Source organism: Salvelinus sp. IW2-2015, unplaced genomic scaffold (assembly GCF_002910315.2).
Source record: "Salvelinus sp. IW2-2015 unplaced genomic scaffold, ASM291031v2 Un_scaffold1058, whole genome shotgun sequence".
NCBI lineage: Eukaryota > Metazoa > Chordata > Actinopteri > Salmoniformes > Salmonidae > Salvelinus > Salvelinus sp. IW2-2015.
In genome coordinates this window covers 175,270-193,248 of record NW_019942711.1, presented here as the reverse complement: position 1 = coordinate 193,248, position 17,979 = coordinate 175,270, and the positions used below count along the sequence as shown (strand labels likewise).

Sequence of the window (17,979 nt, the reverse complement as noted above, 5' to 3'; positions counted from 1 at the left end):
TCCACAGGGCACGTGTAGTCAATGAATGGTTTGATGAGCATGAAAATGATGTAAACTATATGCCATGGCCTTCTCAGTCAACAGACCTCATCCCAAATTGAACAGTTATGGGAGATTATGGAGTGGTGCCTGAGACAGCGTTTTCCACCACCATCAACAAAACACCAAATGATGGACTTTCTCGTGGAAGAATGGTGTTGCATCCCTCCACTTGAGTTCCAGACACTTGTAGAATCTATGCCAAGGTGCATTGAAGCTGCTCTGGCTCGTGGTGGCCCAAAGCCACTTACCTGTAGCTCTATATCATTTTAAACAGCGTATGAGCGTACACACACACACACACACACACACAGTAGGCTCTGACAGGCCTGTTTTTTTCCTGTGCGCTTTATTAAAAATATTGTCAAGGGGCAGTGTCATTGAACTCCAGCAGTAGAATACATTGCTTGTCAAATCACTGTTCAAAATCCTTAGGCCTGTCTATGCTTTATTTCTTAAAGGTCTAAGCCGCTGATACCATGGATCATTTAGCTATTTGATATTTGATTTAGAATTTTATGTTGAATTTGGCCTTTACTACTATAGCCCATAGAAACACGTTGAATTACGCATTCATAAATGGCAACAACAAAATAGAGTCAAAAAATAAATTTTGAAGTGTCTGTCCTAAAAGTTCAAAGATGAGACATAATAACTGTAATCAGAAGACACTATTAACATCTAAATATTATTGGTAACAGAATAAATAACATAATAATAACTGCAGATTAAATAGTGCTGTAATTGAAAATTGTACACCCAATATAGGTTACTGCACGTTAGCAGATACCCATAGACCTACAGTCATTYTGCTTACGCTAGTTAGCGTTGGCTCGCGAAACAACCTCTTATAACTTCCTTTATACTGGACACGGAGGCATAAAAATGGTATCCACGAGTTAATTTGACCAAAATCCCAAAGTATGCATTTAAGAGCTAGAATTTATTTTGTACCCTATGTTCTGATTCTCACCAATGTTGTGGTCTTCTCACACTACTCAAACAACACAATCGAATAAACGGCTTATGTCTATAGATCACATACGCTATTGAAAACAAATAATCTGAACTAAAAAAGACACATATTTTGGAATTTCTGTGCGTTCTCGACAATCGCTAATCAACATCGAAAAATAGCACGTTTTTTCTGCGAACCTGCACATCATCATCTTCTGTCTTTCTGGCATCAATATGATTGGTTATGTCAGGGGAATCGGTGGTCCAGTAGTCTAGTGTATGTCAAGCGAACCTGGGGAGCTTTGTGTTCACATTGTCCTAAAAAATGGGAACAGGACTGGAAATTTAAGCGAACCTGAACTCAGACCAACGAGTTCGGTTRGCTTCCTTTGAGTTCCTTTGGAGTATTCACACTACACAACATAATAAGCGAACCGCACTGAGTAAACAAAAATCGGATGGCAGTCTTTCTGACGCTTCGAACACACAGACAGCGAAATTCGCAAAATAGTTAACAACATCATCTGGATATGTATGCAACAAAAGTTCAACATTCACCTTCTGCAACCATTTCTGTCAACGCATACAGTTTGACGCATACGTTCGATAAATCCAGCATATGCACCACACCGAACGCACTGCAACTGCCTCTGCAACGCAATGCTGCAAGGCAAAGGCAGCGTTTCATTGGAAATTAATGTAATTGTCGKCACCAGACAATTTACATTGACCCCCCCATTCACATGTACAAATAACCAGTACCCCGCACACTGACTCAGTGCTGGTGCCCCCTGTATATAACCTCATTATTGTTATTCTTATTGTGTTACTTTTTTATTATTACTTTTTATTTTAGTCTACTTGGTAAATATTTTCTGTTGGTTAAGGGCTTGTAAGTAAGCGTTTCACGGTAAAGTCTACACTTGTTGWATTCGGCACATGTGACAAATAAAGTTCGATTTGATTTGATGAATTCTGGTGTACCAAAATGCAATGACACTGTCGGTGTGTTCGAAGCATGAATCCTTGATGGGTGCACATCCCGGTCTACAGTTATACATGAAATGGCATGTTCACTTGCTGGTCGGGAACTAGGAAACTCAGAAATTTTTCTGAAATGTGAACTATACTTAACAAAAATATAAACACAACATGCAGCAATTGTAAGGATTTTACAGAGTTAAAATCAATTGAAATACTATCATTAGGCCCTATCTATGGATTTCACATGACTGGGCAGCCATGGGTGGACCTTGGAGGCAGTGGTGTAAAGTACTTAAGTAAAAATACTTTAAAGTACTGCTTAAGTAGTTTTTGTTGGGGTATCTGTACTTTACTTTATTATTCATATTTTTGACWACTTTTACTTTTACTTCACTACATTCCAAACGAAAATAATGTACTTTTTACTCCATACATTTTCTCTGACACCTAACAGTACTCATTACATTTTGAATCCTAGCAGGACGGGYAAATTGTCAAATTCATGCACATATTTTATTTTATTTATTTATTTATTTCACCTTTATTATAACCAGGTAGGCAAGTTGAGAACAAGTTCTCATTTACAATTGCGACCTGGCCAAGATAAAGCAAAGCAGTTTGACACATACAACAACACAGAGTTACACATGGAGTAAAACAAACATACAGTCAATAATACAGTAGAAAAATAAGTCTATATACAATGTGAGCAAATGAGGTGAGATAAGGGAGGTAAAGGCAAAAAAAAGGCCATGGTAGCGAAGTAAATACAATATAGCAAGTTAAACACTGGAATGGTAGATTTGCAGTGGAAGAATGTGCAAAGTAGAGATAGAAATAATGGGGTGCAAAGGAGCAAAATAAATAAATAAATACAGTAGGGGGAGATGTAGTTATTTGGGCTAAATTATAGATGGGCTATGTACAGGTGCAGTAATCTGTGAGCTGCTCTGACAGCTGGTGCTTAAAGCTAGTGAGGGAGATAAGTGTTTCCAGTTTCAGAGATTTTTGTTATTCGTTTCAGTCATTGGCAGCAGAGAACTGGAATGAGAGGCGGCCAAAGGAAGAATTGGTTTTGGGGGTGACCAGAGAGATAAACCTGCTGGAGCGCGTGCTACAGGTGGGTGCTGCTATGGTGACCAGCGAACTGAGATAAGGGGGGACTTTACCTAGCAGGGTCTTGTAGATGACCTGGAGCCAGTGGGTTTGGCGACAGGTATGAAGTGAGGGCCAGGACAACGAGAGCGTACAGGTCGCAGTGGTGGGTAGTATAATGGGGCCTTTTCGTTGACAAACGCGATGGCACTGTATAGACTGCATCCAATTTATTGAGTACGGTTATTGGAGGCTATTTTGTAATGAACATCGCCCGAAGTAGGATCTGGTAAGGATAGTCAGTTTTACAAGGGTATGTTGGGCAGCATGAGTGAAGGATGCTTTGTTGCCGAAATAATAGTAAGCCAATTCAAGATTTAACTTGGATGGAGATGTTTGATGTGAGTCTGAAGGAGAGTTTACAGGTCTAACCAGACACCTAAGGTTATTTGTAGTTGTCCACATATTCTAAGTCAGACCGTCCAGGAGTAGTTTGATGTTGGACGGGCGGGCAGGTGCAGCAGCGATCGGTTGAAGAGCATGCATTTAGTTTACTTGTATTTAAGAAGCATTGGAGGGCCATGGAAGGAGAGTTTGTATGGGCATTGAAGCTCGTCTGGAGGGGGTTGTTAAACACAGTGTCCAAAGAAGGGCCAGAAGCTATAACAAGAATGGGTGTCGTCTGCTAGAGGTGGGATCAGACTCACCAAGCAGAGCAAGAGCGCATCATTGGATGTATACAGAAGAGAGTCGGTCCACAGAATTGAACCCTGTGGCACCCCCATAGAGCACTGCCAGAGCCCGGGACAACCGGCCTCCGATTTGACACACTGAACTCTATCAGATAAGTAGTTGGTGAACCAGGTGAGGGCAATATTGAGCAAACTTTCGAGTCAGAAAACGAGTAAAGCCTTGGCCAGTCAATGAATACGGCTGCACAGATTGTTTTCTTATCGATGGCGGTTAGGATATCGTTTAGGGACCTTGAGCGCATGGCTGAGGTGCACCCATGACCAGCTCTGAAACCAGATGGCATAGCGAGAAGGTATGGTGGGATTTGAAATGGTCGGTAATCTGTTTGTTGACTTGGCTTTCGAAGACCTTAGAAAGGCAGGGTAGGATAMATATAGGTCTGTAGCAGTTTGGGTCAAGAGTGTCCCCCCCTTTGAAGAGGGGGATGACCGCAGCTGCTTTCCAATCTTTGGGAATCTCAGACGACACGAAAGAGAGGTTGAACAGGCTAGTAATAGGGGTTGCAACAATTTCGGCAGATGAGTTTAGAAAGAGAGGGTCCAGATTGTCTAGCCCGGCTGATTTGTAGGGGTKCAGWTTTTGCAGCTCTTTCAGAACATCAGCTGACTGGATTTGGGAAAAGGAGAAATGAGGAAGGCTTGGGCGAGTTGCTGGTCATCCCTGGTCATCCCTATTGCCTCTGATCATTGCCTCTGACCAATGACAATTGGGTACTGTTCCACCACTGCTTGGAGGGCATAWGCCCACCCACTTGGCAGCKAGGCRCACKCACTGGGGAGTCAGGCCCAGCCAATCATAATTAGTTTTTCCCCACAAAAGGGTTTTATTACAGACAGAAATAGTTCTCATCTGATCTTGGCAAATGAGAAATTCTCGCTAACAGGGATGTAAACAAATGTTGACGTTTTTGAGAAATAAGCTGTTTGTGCGGTATGGACGTGTTCTGATATTTTCTATTTCAGCTAATGAATCATGGGACCAACACTTTAAACGTTGCACTCATATTTTTGTTCAGTGTAGTTGTAGTTATACAAGTGCTTCGTTCAACGAATCAGCATGTCTGACATTTCCGAGTTTCCTAGTTCCGATTAGGATGTGAGTGCGGCATATCACCCCAAAAAACAGTAGCCTAGTAGGAAGATAGGCAGAAACTGATTTTCCAATAGAAATCCCGATCACGCTTTTGTAGGCGATGTCATGGCGACGTTTGCTAGCTAAGCTCATGCGCAGAAATACGTCATCGGGTCTAACGGTCTTCTCACGCCGAACTGCGCATGTGCATGCCGTCAATTCAAAGGCACACCTTGGGTATAAAGTTGTTTTTGACGAAAATGTAAACGTGTCAGTTTGACACTTTCACGAAGTTCAGGTAATAATATGTTAAACTACTTAAGACATTGGCTCGAATCTAGGTTGTACCTTCATATTTAGAAAATTAACAGCTAAAGAAGAACGTTTCAGTTTTCTCATTGACATCTCAAACCCCGGCCTAGTCTGCTTGGTCATTTTCCCGGAAGTCTCGCGATGTTGTGTCTCTGGGTTTAGAAACTCTGTGATATACATTTTCCACGATTGATAACGTCAATCAAATTCTTCACATCCAGAAAACTGAGAAAGCCTATTCTCGCGGGATTTGCATCTCATCAGCTTTTAGTTACTGGTCAGTTGTTGATCATCTCTATTACTATGTCTGTGTTCTGACAGCAGTAAGGGCCTAGTCTATCTGTTGCCACTTGATTGTGCACTTTCTTTGACACAAACTCAGACACCTGTACTATTTCTTCTTACTTGTATGGCAGTGACCTAAGAAAGTAGCAATAGCATATGTACCTCTACACTCTACTGACAGTCAAACTGACACTATCAAACTGCTGACAGACTAGGTAGAGTAGGCTACACTGTAGAGAGGGGTAATAGATCAGACAGCCTAAAGTGTAACGTCTTCTTCCTCGTCCTCCTCCTCAGACGAGGAGAGGAGAGAAGGATCAGATGACCAAAATGCAGCGTTGTAATTAGACATGATATTTATTAAACAAGGACAAAAACGAACACGAAAATATACTTGAAAGAATTTACAAAACAACAAACGACGTAGACTGACCTGAAACATAAGAACTTGCATAAAACCGAAGAACGCATGAAACAGGAACAGACTACAACAAACGACCGAAAACACGAAACAGTCCCGTGTGGGTGCATACAGAACAGGAAACAACCACCCACAACAAACAATGTGAAACACCTACCTTAATATGGTTCTCAATCAGAGGAGATGAAAACCACCTGCCTCTAATTGAGAACCATATCAGGTCACCCTAAAACAACATAGAAAACATAACATAGAATGCCCACACACACTCACCCTGACCGACTAACACATACAAAAACAACAGAAAACAGGTCAGGAACGTGACACTAAGTTAGTTTGGTTGTTGGCTGTGGTGAACTGCATTGAGGTGACAGGACTCGGGGTGGACGTCGCTGGCTATCCGATATACGTGCCGTACAGTATCGGCTTTGCTCTCGGTCCAGTAAGGGACGCTTTGGTATCCGCCACCAAGTGGTTTTGTTATGTTTATTAGGCTATTGTAGACTACACGTTTTATCTTACAATGTTTGGAATGCAGTAGATTGATAGAAGAARAGTTTAATGTTTAATACTAGCTTTAACTCTACCAAACTCACATCTGAAGTTCATGTTTCATGCGTCGTCCGGGTCTCTCTCTCCCCCTCCTGTGCAGGATCAACACAGAGAGGAAACACAGAGGTCTGGGCCCCATGAAGATCCCTCTGCTGGCTGACCCCGCCCAGGCCATCTCCAGGGATGAGGGCATAGCCTACAGGTCTGTTACCAAGCTCTGGGACAAGTCTTATAATCCTATTCTCTCTCTCTCTCACTCACTCACAGCTTCCCATTTACTGACCTTTATACAGTGCTCAGCCCTAAACCTGTCCTAACCTTCCTCCAAACTGTCCAGAGGTCTGTTTGGGATTGATGACAAGGGCATCCTGAGGCAGATCCCCATCAACGACCTGCCAGTGGGGTGCTCTGTGGATGAGACACAGCACCTGGTGCAGGCCTTCCAGCACACTGACAAGTTTGGAGAAGGTGAGAGGAGGAGGGGACAGAGAGCAGGTTGGGGATTTAGAGTAGGATGTGCAGACATCTCAGGACATGGCAGGAGACTCATATTGTTAGGCACCAATAGACCTCCATTGTATGCACTCTAGTGCTACTTGACCTCTAGCCCCTCTTCAGCTCAGTTCCCATTCTTATTAGAATATACAGTGTATTTAGTGAGCAAATGATATACACTGTATGTTCACAGGGTAGATGTGTGACTTGTTGTTTCTCTTTACAGTGTGCCCAGCAGGATGGAGACCAGGGAGAGACACCATCGTCCCAGACGTCCAGAAGAGCAAGGAGTTTTTCTCCAAACAGAACTGATCCATCCACACACCTRCTTAGAGGTGCTACGTCTATACAGGGTACTAACTGAGCACTTACTGTTGTTAGCTGGATCGCTGACTGACTGAGTCTGCTGATCGCATTGATTCTGTGTAAACTACACTGTCAGTGGGGATGTGTTTTGTGAGATTTCTTGAAAATTATATATTATTTGTGTATTAGGCTTGATGTTGATTCCATCATGGGGCTTATTTTACTGCTGTTCTCTAGTGATTTTTTTATTTTTAAATTATCTAATTTTTACTTAACACTTTTTTTTTTTWAACTGCATTGTTGGTTAAGGGCTTGTAATTAAGCATTTCACTGTAAGGTCTACCTACACCTGTTGTATTCGGTGCATGTGACAAATATCATTTGATTTGATTTGATTACAATTCAAACAGTGCCATGTGAGTATTTTGTTSAWGAACTTGAATGTTAATAAAAAAACAGAATTTATAGCTAAATATTTCTCTAGTTTTGTAGTGAGGCATTTGGAAGTTGCTTTTGCCTTTTTAAAGAAAATATAGTTTAAAACCAAGTGTTTAATTCAGTARTTTTCTATTGGAGTATGACATTAACACTGGTATAGAGTTAATAGTAAGCTTTAGTTACTAACCACTAGATGGTGCTATGCACACATTCAACAAGCAATGTCCCTGTTTTTCTGGAACACATTGGTTTTGTAGGAGTTTTGTGGGACTTGTGGTCATGACTGCATCACAATGTAAATTAAGGTTGGGTTTGTTTCAATCCTGCCCACAGCTGGCAGCACACAAGTAATCATTCATTCGGAGTGCAGCAGCATGTGACCCGATTGTAATGRCTGTGCTTGGGTTGACTTTGGATCTACTGTACCAATGGGGCTAGTTAGGGACCATTGCTAAATTACACAATGTACATGGGACAATATGATAAAATTCCAATAGCTGCAAATTTCAATGACTTCAACACCTCCAACCAACTATAAATTATAATACAAAAATGTAAAGCATGATGAGAACTAAAAGTTGTACAACATGAAAATATTTCCATTTACATTGTGTAATTTATTGACAGTCCCCAACTTGCCCTAACCAACTTTGCCACAGTCGGACACCAGTCGGCTGAAGCTAATTGGCTAAATAGTTTGGTTAACTCTTCCCACCTGCGAACACACACACACAAGACACCCACATGAAACCACACCCTGATATCAACTCATATTTTGAATTCAGTCATGGCCGCTAGCATTTCTTAATTAACCTAATCTAAAACGAGGCCAGATCAGGAAGTGTAGTTGCCGTTTTAAAGTTTTTATATTATAATATATTATAAACATTCTCTATTTTTGAATGACCCCACTTGTTATGACCAAAATGCTTCTTGTATCTCCCAGGGTGATAGTGAACCCTGCATGTCTCAGAAGAGGTTATAATCTGTTCCCTGTGTTGCAGAGGTCATTAATGGTGAGCTGCACAGTGTACACTGCATATCAACTCCATTCTATTACAACTTAACTTACTCCTCTGGTGACACATGGGACTGAGAAACCAGACATTATGTAGACTACTATTTATCACAAATTGACTGTCTTTAAAAGATTATGGGATTACCTCACTCGGTTTGAGATAGATGGAAAAAGTTTGTAGTAGTGTTTTAGACGATTCCTATTGAAGACCTATGTCGCCTTTACATAGACATTCAGCATGCAAAATCCCATTCAATCTGCATTGTCCTACGTAGGCCTAAATGTCTCTGAAATGAGTTATGTAATTATTGAAAGAAGCTCAGATGGCCATGGTGAGGTGGGAGGAATATGTATGATGCGAGAGAAATGTGGGAGATGGAGCGAGAGAGTGAGGCCTGTAGSAGTGAAAGTGGGCTAGAGGGGAGGAAAATAAACCCACCCCAGATCTTCATACGTCATCACTTGCATCACAGATGTTCCCACAGACACTGATGGTTGTGGGCTGTGGTAGCGAGAAGCTGAAATGGGCAGGTTGTGCGTGTGTATTTATACATATTGTGTAGGCCTATACATAAATAACCCTGTTAACACCATGTTTTTATGTATTTCCCCCTTGGTGGGATCTGAGAAATCAAGTATCCAAAAAACATTGGTTCCATCTGACAATGGAACATTTATGCTCCCACCAATGTGTCGAGAAGTGAAAACAATAGAAAAGTACAAGAAATTGGTATAGGAGAGAGAAGGGTTAAATTAGGACACCTTAGCTCTTGATTGTCACATTTGAATTATGTATGTGTTATAACAAAATAAAAATAAATAGAAACTCTTACACAAGATTTTTGTACTAAAACACAGAAACTGCACTTGTTTTTATGAATACTAGTAGGACTATTTAAACTGAAAGATACACAAATGGAGTACACATAGGTGTCGTAGCTGATATTTTCCATATTGGGGCATAAAAAAATGAAAARGTTTTAACCTCTCTCAAACAGCTGAGGTGAGAAAGTGTGTCAAAAACCCAGTGTTCAGCGATTCTTTTGAAGTGGTTTTATTTTATTTTCTTCTGAAGTGTGCTGAAGGTCGTGGAGAGCAGGCTGGCTGGGTTGTTTGCCTAGCTGGCTGCTGTAGCCTACATCATTAACGGCTTAACAGGACAGAATTCCCCTCCTGGTTTCCTGAGAGCAGCTTGTGCATACTCAATAACTCTGCCAAAGACCGCAAAACAACAGGAGTTGCAACTGTTGCCAACTTTGAAGGGCTTGAATTTAAAAAACTGTTTGGATAAGAAGTTAATGTATGATGACTAATCCTCAATTAACTCGACTTTACTGGGACTTTTCCCATATCCCTGACTCAATTCAAAGAGAACAGGGCCTCACATATTTCTCTGATGTCCCCACAATGTTCTTGTCCTTGGCAACGCCAACCCAACCATACACACAGATGCTCTCACACACCAGATGCCCACTCACTTCTACTGCTCTGCCAAGCGGTGTGGCATCTTTAAACACCCCCGGCATTCCAAAGGCCACTGTCACTTCCTTCCATGTGCACTCATTCAAATATAAGACCCGAATCTGTCTTAACTGTGGTGTGTACGCAACCACCATGTTTAGTTACCCTGGCTGGGCATCATGGGAAACAATGTGCCCAGAATGAGCTGGTGGCCATTGGATATCAGTCTTTATACAAATAGATGATCCAACCAGAGAATTGATGGACTGTGGACAGACACCTTGAATATGGGATGACTGAATATTTTTGTCTAGTGGTAGACCACTTCATGCCATAAGAAAAATGTAGTAATATACTGTAATTTAAAATAGTCAAGAAAAGTTAGTAGCTGAACTTTGTAGTCATTTATTGATAACCCTTGCGAAATTATGACTGTGCCAAGTCCATATCTGGTCAAAGTTTGTTTCCCTTGTCATGCTCCTTATCGCAGTTCTTAAGTACCCTATGAGCCAGCTGAGTTTCAATAATCATTTTGGAAATTCCGTTCAGCCAAACCATCATATTGATACAAAGTGTTAGATGAAGTGGAATGAAACCAATTTGCAAGGAAGGCGGGGGTTCCCAGAAATCTTCGCTCACAGTGACGTAAGCTCTACCAAAAATGTCCCTATATGGACACGCTGTGCGTAAAGGAAAGGTAACGCAACGCGCTGACGTTATGGACATGAAGGCGCTGAATGTAGTCTAATGGCATCGATTGCTTTGAATTTATCACTGTAAAGTAGCATGATCTAAACCTATCTTCAATGAAAACTAGCCATTTAATTCACACGCTTAAGGTTGTTGTTTAGGCATAACACGAGACTTCAGTAAATGTGTAAAATCCTCTGTGCAGATACCCTACTTCAACGAACAACAATTTCTAAATCGCATTTCTATCAAACACCATGGATGGCATAATGACACCAGACAAACATGAAGCCAAAATCGTTTTGAAAAGAGACTTTACTTAAATATACATAGCACAAATAAAAAAATACATTGTAAACATGACAAAAATATTAATTTGTCAGGATCAACCTGGCAAACAAAATAACTTACACATTTAATGAATGCAGCATTGCATGACGATATGCAAAATTACAAACAATACAATAACATTTCCATTGATTAGGTATCAAAACCAGCCTATCAAGTGGTCTCTGGTTTGTTTTTCTAGTCACTCAGTGTTAGTGTCTATGTTCAGTCTGGATGCTGTTCCTGTTGTCATGTATTTGGATTATATGGTCCCTTGTGCGGTGTCCAGCATCCGGAAGTACCATTTCTGTCAGTCTTTTACCCGAAATGAGAGTAGCCTACACACAGCCTGTGGCCGTATTGTCATTACCAACAATAGCCTGCCGGTATATGGCTTATTGCAGTGCTGTTCATGTAGAACATTCCTCCAGTGTTGTCACTTCTAAATCATGAATTACTCTGCGTAATGCCCTCGCCTCTCCATTTAAAATGCCTCCATTTTGCTCGTCAACATTAGTTGACAGCCGCTGCTTACATGTGTCAGGACTTTCTGTTTGAGCTGGGCGACTTGTTCACGAAGCACAGTCGCCGTATTGGAGAGCCCAGCATTGTCCGACTTCAGAACTTTCACCTTGTCCTCCAGTCGGGAGATGCGCTCTAGTTTGCGGCGCCGGCATTTGGTTGCTGCTAGTCGGTTTCTAAGCCTCTTCCTCTCGGCCTTGATTATCTCTTGGTTTTCCATGTCGATTGGGGACATTGGCGGGGAATCGTCGCTGCTGTGTAGATCAGGGACGGTTTGTGGTTCTTCTTTGAAAGCCACAAGGCGCTGTGGATGGACCCCAGCGCCAGGTAGAGAGTACTGAAAGGGGTGTGACGCGTGCGTCGAGGTCTGTTGGTGATGGCTCTGCTGGTGGAGCGGCGGTAAGTAGTTGATGGTGGTACTGGGGTAACTGGATGCGGAAGAGAGGTTAGTGTTTGGGCAATAAGCGTTCAGTGTTGTGTAGATTGGAGGCTCGGGCTGCAGGGAGGAGCCGAAGACACTAGAGGCCGCCACCGAACAGGTCGTCACACCACCCGCTCCAATAGACACGTTGGGCGGGGCCATGGGCATATGGTTTATCTTGTGGAGCTCGTCCAGGGCTTTCACGAAGCCCTCCGCAAAGCCCTCCTGCTCATCGGTGATGCTCCGGTTGTAGAAGTACTGGCCTGGGGTGGGAGTAGTAATTATACCGTTACTGTTTTGGATGATAAGCCTTTCGAGTTCGGGGGAAGCAAGCTTCAGTGACCCGACGTCCTGGTGCGCTGCTTGGTACAAGTCAGACTTGAGGTTGCGATATGGATCTGTCATGTTCAAATTCATATTCTGCTTTAGGTGTTTGTAGTCGTGCAATGCAGCATCAGAGTGGCCGTAGGCCGAGAGAAAAGAGTCGTCATGATAAAAAGGCTGCTCCATTTTTGTAGACATAAAGTCGTAGGAAAGTGAGCTTACCAGTTGTGTTTAAACAGTCTCGGGATATTGGTCAACAAATGACGGTGTCAGCCAAAAGTAGGCTACGCATCAACGCAAGCACCTGTCTTCTTTTTCAGCAAAGATCTTTTTCAGCAATGACCCAAGTTCAAAACTAAAAAGAATTTAACTTCTAAAAGTGTGAGGGAAAATCCAAGATGTAGAACAGAGCAGTGGTCCACGAAGGCTGTCTACAGATGAATGACCGCAGTATTGACGTGATCCAATGTCTTGAACTGTCTTTTTCAACCTTGTATAAGAAAACACTTAACTTTATACCCACATAAGGTTGCGTTCCCGGTATGTTGTTCTATGTGATAAATTCACTCTGAGTGAGCAGCTAGTAACATGCCGTTTTATATACACACCAAACATTGGGCGAGTTCGTGTTGCATGGCCCGGTGCCCCGGGTGAGCGGAGTCTATATATTTTAGACTATTCCATTGGTCCATAAACGAAATCTCCACCCACCCGGTGCAKTGACCACGCAAAACGAATTAGCCCACACACATGCTGTCAAGATTGGCAAAGGGAATTGATTGGGTAGAAACTATTTGTGCACGCCCAACAACATAACGTCAGGGTTATGACGCGAGTGCCAGGAACCTCTTTGATTGTAAACCGATAGTTAACACGCTCATGTAGGCAAGAAAAGTGAACAGTGAAGCAGGGCTGGATTAAGAATATACTTCGATACATTCTTCACCTAATTTATTGAAATCGCTGTGCAGACTAATGCACAACAAGGTTTAGACTAATTTGTCAACATGTTCGTAGGCTGTTGATATATGTTGTTTTGTGATCTGACTGTTACATTGTAACTACAGTAGACTACGTTACTGTGATGTTGCACTGTCCACGTTGTTACATTGTTACAAATTGATAGGCATTGTCCATCTGACGCTGAGCTGCGCTGCCTAAGCCTACATATTATGTGGACGCTATATTGTGTAGGCCTTTAAGATGAGTTGCAATTCACTTGTTAATTTTACAGAAAGTTTGTTTGATGAATTGCATGTAGCAGGGATAGCTATTAGCCTAATGTTCTGCTGAAATTATATTTAATTGTTCCGTGTGCAAATGTGATGAACAATGCCGCGATGGGGTTAACGTAACCGTGGAGACCACATAATGTATACCATGTATTAACTATATATATATTGATGTACTATGGTGGGATCGTGTACTTCGTTCTGAGGAGAAAATCTGCGTTCCATATTTGGGCATGCCGACACGTTAGTTCCTCTGAGAGAACTGGGAAGCTAAAGGCCCCCCTCAGCCTCATTCCAGCAGCATTACTGTGGTATAAAGCTCATCCGTGTGACAGCTAGGGACTTTTTGTTTGAATAATTTTAGATGAAAGCAAATATTTCTCAGCTACATTTTGTATTGTTGGAAGACAAACTCCTTTAATGAGTTCATGGTTATCAATTGATTTAATGTACCCCACGAGTCTTATTTAATTTTAATTAATCAGTTAAKATTAATAATTCATTGTTTTCCAATTTTAGCAGCGATATTGCCTTTCTCATCTTATGTACAGTACATTCGGAAAGTATTCAGACCATTTGACCTTTTCCACATTTTGTTATGTTACAGCCTTATTCTAAAATMMATTAAATTGTTGTTGTTTTTCTCGTCAATCTACACACAATAATGTTTATTATTGTTTTTAGAAACAAGTTTTTAGAAACAAGTTTTTAGAAATGTTTGCAAATGTATAAAAAAAACAGAAATATCACATTTACTTAAGTATTCAGACACTTTACTCAGTACTTTGTTGAAGCACCTCTGGCAGTGATTACAGCCTCTAGTCTTGGGTATGACGCTACACGCTTGGCACACCTGTATTTGGGGAGTTTCTCCCATTCTTCTCTGCAGATCTTTTTTATTTTTTTATTTCACTTTTATTTAACCAGGTAGGCTAATTGAGAACAAGTTCTCATTTACATCTGCGACCTGGCCAATATAAAGCAAAGCAGTGCAACACAGACAACACAGAGTTACACATGGGATAAACAAACGTACAGTCAATAACACAATAGAAAAATCTATATACAGTGTGTGCAAATGTAGTAAGATTAGGGAGGTAAGGCGGTTAGGGAGGTAAAAAATAGGCCATAGTGGCAAAATAATTACAATTTAGCAATTAAATACTGGAGTGATAGATGTGCAGAAGATGAATGTGCAAGTAGAGATACTGGGGTGCAAAGGAGCAACTAAATAACAATATGGGGATGAGGTAGTTGGGTGGGCTATTTACAGATGGGCTGTGTACAGGTGTGATGATCGATAAGCTGCTCTGACAGCTGATGCTTAAAGTTAGTGAGGGAGATATAAGACTCCAGCTTCAGTGATTTTTGCAATTCGTTCCAGTCATTGGCAGCAGAAAACTGGGAAGGAAAGGCGGCCAAAGCAGGAGTTGGCTTTGGGGATGACCAGTGAAATATACCTGCTGTGGCGCGTGCTACAGGTGGGTGCTGCTATGGTGCCCAGTCAGCTGAGATAAGGCGGGGCTTTACCTATCAAAGACTTATAGATGACCTGGAGCCAGTGGGTTTYGCGATGAATAAGAAGCGAGGGCAGCCAACGAGAGCATACAGGTCGCAGTGGTGGGTAGTATATGGGGCTTTGGTGACAAAACGGATGGCACTGTGATAAACTACATCCAAATTGCCGAGTAGAGTGTTGGAGGCTATTTTGTAAATGACATCGCCGCATTCAAGGATCGGTAGGAGGGTCAGTTTTACGAGGGTATTTTTGGCAGCATGAGTGAAGGATGCTTTGTTGCGAAATAGGAAGCCGATTCTAGATTTTATTATGGATTGGAGATTCTTAATGTGAGTCTGGAAGGAGAGTTTACAGTCTAACCAGACACCTAGGTATTTGTAGTTGTCCACATATTCTAAGTCAGAACCGTCCAGAGTAGTGACGTTCGACGGGCGGGCGGGTGCGTGCAGCGATCGGTTGAAAAGCATGCATTTAGTTTTACTTGCATTTAGTTTTACTTGCATTTAAGAGCAGTTGGAGGCCACGGAAGGAGAGTTGTATGGCATTGAAGCTCGTCTGGAGGGTTGTTAACACAGTGTCCAAAGAAGGGCCAGAAGTATACAGAATGGTGTCGTCTGTGTAGAGGTGGATCAGAGAATCACCAGCAGCAAGAGCAACATCATTGATGTATACAGAAAAGAGTCGGCCCGAGAATTTAATGTGGCACCCCCATAGAGACGTCCAGAGGTCCGGACAACAGTACCTCCGATTTGACACACTGAACTCTGTCTGAGAAGTAGTTGGTGAACCAGGCGAGGCAGTCATTTGAGAAACCAAGGCTGTTGAGTCTGCCGATAAGAATGCGGTGATTGACAGAGTCGAAAGCCTTGGTCGATGAAGGTCGATGAAGACGGCTGCAGAGTATTGTTTTTTATCGATGGCGGTTAGGATATCGTTTAGGACCTTGAGCGTGGCTGAGGTGCACCCATGACCCGCTCAGAAACCAGATTGCATAGCGGAGAAGGTACGGTGGGATTCGAAATGGTTGGTGATCTGTTTTTTACATGGCTTTCGAAGACTTTAGAAAGGCAGGTTAGGATAGATATAGGTCTGTAACAGTTTGCGTCTCGAGTGTCTCCCCCTTTGAAGAGGGGGATGACTGCGGCAGCTTTCCAATCTTTAGGGATCTCAGACGATACGAAAGAGAGGTTGAACAGGCTAGTAATAGGGGTTGCAACAATTGCAGCGGATCATTTTAGAAAGAGAGGGTCCAGATTGTCTAGCCCAGCTGATTTGTAGGGGTCCAGATTTTGCAGCTCTTTCAGAACATCAGCTATCTGGATTTGGGTGAAGGAGAGTTTGAGTTTGAGGCTGGGGCCGACAGGTAAACAAAATGAGGTACCGTGTTATTGAAAGAGTCCAGGGGGTATCAGCTGTGTAGCCGAGTGATCATAGGGTCAAAAGAGCAGCAATAGGTGAGTCAGGGTGCCGTTCGGTAGTCACTACTACGCTAGGCAAGCAGGGGACACAGCATTCAGAAAAGCTAGCAGGCCGGGGCTAGTAGATGGTTCTTCGGCGACATCGTAACAGAATGGCCTGTTGAGACCACATCGGGCGATCATGTCGGCAGTCCAGTTGTGATGGAACATCGGGGCTCTGTGTCGACAATAATGGGTCCAGGCCAATTGGCAAAGGAGGTATTGTAGCCCTAGAATTAGCTGGTATATGGGCCTAGCTCAAGGCTAGCTGGTGCTTGCTTCGGGACAGAGGCGTTAGCTAACAGTAGCCACTAGTTTGCAGCTAGCTAGCTGCYATGATCTGCTGTAATGATCCAGAGCGGCAGGAATCCGGTGATGTGGTAGAGAAAAGCAGGCCGATATGCTCTGGGTTGATATCGCGCTGTGCAAGACAGGCAGGTGTTGTCCGAGCTAAGGCTGGCTGGCTGGTGACCGGGAAAAAGGTGAAGACCGCTAGTCGTGGCTAACAAAGACTAGTAGGTAGCTGGCTAGCTCCTGATGGAAGTTCCAGTTATAAGGAATAAAAATAGCAGATCCGTGCCACATTGGGTGAGGCGGTTTGCAGGAAAGTATTTTTAGTTCGTAGATAGAAAGTGAGATTAAGATATATATGAAAAAGACAGGCTATTTACAAGACATGGGATAAGACAAAGACAAAACACACATGTCCTACTGCTACGCCATATTGGGTATAGTAGTATATCTCCTCAAGCTCTGTCAGGTTGGATGGGGAGCGTTGCTGCACAGCTATTTTCTCTCCAGAGATGTTCGATCGGGTTCAAGTCCAGGCTCTGGCTGGGCCAACCAAGGACATTCAGAGGCTTGTCCCGAAGCCACTCCTGCGTTGTCTTGGCTGTGTGCTTAGGGTCATTGTCCTATTGGAAGGTGAACCTTCACCCAGTCTGAGGTCCTGAGTGCTCTGGAGCAGGTTTTCATCAAGGATCGCTCTGTACTTTGCTCCGTTGATCTTTTCCTCGATCCTGACTAGTCTCCCAGTCCTTGCCGCTGAAAAACATCCCTACAGCATGATGCTGCCACCACCATGCTTCACCGTAGGGATGGTGCCAGGTTTCCTTCAGACGTGACGCTTGGCATTCAGGCCAAACTCCAATTCGCCTGTCTTGCATTTTACTGAGGAGTGGCTTCTGTCTGGCCACTCTACTATAAAGTCCTGATTGGTGGAGTGCTGCAGAGATGGTTGTCCTTCAATAAGGTTCTCCCATCTACACAGAGGAACTCGGGTTCTTGGTCACCTCCCTGA

The 17,979-nt window shown here is 42.7% G+C and overlaps 2 protein-coding genes across 4 annotated transcripts; one reads left to right on the top strand and one right to left on the bottom strand.

Moving 5' to 3' along the window:
* The first annotated feature begins 4,671 nt into the window (after positions 1-4,671).
* LOC112069618 (peroxiredoxin-like) lies at positions 4,672-7,685 on the top strand. 3 transcript variants are annotated; one of them, XM_070438608.1, is made up of 4 exons: positions 4,672-4,758; positions 6,570-6,671; positions 6,807-6,937; positions 7,191-7,685. In XM_070438608.1, the coding sequence occupies exons 1-4, from the start codon at positions 4,724-4,726 to the stop codon at positions 7,274-7,276; spliced, it is 354 nt and encodes a 117-aa protein (XP_070294709.1). In that variant the 5' UTR covers positions 4,672-4,723; the 3' UTR covers positions 7,277-7,685. The 3 variants fall into 3 exon arrangements, with proteins under 3 accessions (XP_070294709.1, XP_070294712.1, XP_070294711.1); XM_070438611.1 differs by lacking the exon at positions 4,672-4,758 and adding an exon at positions 5,106-5,197; XM_070438610.1 differs by lacking the exon at positions 4,672-4,758 and adding an exon at positions 5,211-5,488.
* Positions 7,686-11,174: 3,489 nt separating this feature from the next.
* Positions 11,175-13,042, bottom strand: LOC112069613 (transcription factor JunB). Its single transcript, XM_024136967.2, has one exon. The coding sequence runs from the start codon at positions 12,667-12,669 to the stop codon at positions 11,689-11,691; it is 981 nt and encodes a 326-aa protein (XP_023992735.1). The 5' UTR covers positions 12,670-13,042; the 3' UTR covers positions 11,175-11,688.
* Between the last annotated feature and the right edge of the window lie 4,937 nt (positions 13,043-17,979).

Coding starts and splice junctions, on each gene's coding strand:
- LOC112069618 (XM_070438608.1), top strand. CDS start 4,724: ATGTTGACGTTTTTGAGAAATAAGCTGTTTGTGCG. Junction 6,672..6,806: donor GATGAGGGCATAGCCTACAG/GTCTGTTACCAA, acceptor CAAACTGTCCAG/AGGTCTGTTTGGGATTGATG. Junction 6,938..7,190: donor CACTGACAAGTTTGGAGAAG/GTGAGAGGAGGA, acceptor TTCTCTTTACAG/TGTGCCCAGCAGGATGGAGA.
- LOC112069613 (XM_024136967.2), bottom strand. CDS start 12,669: ATGTCTACAAAAATGGAGCAGCCTTTTTATCATGACGACTCTTTTCTC.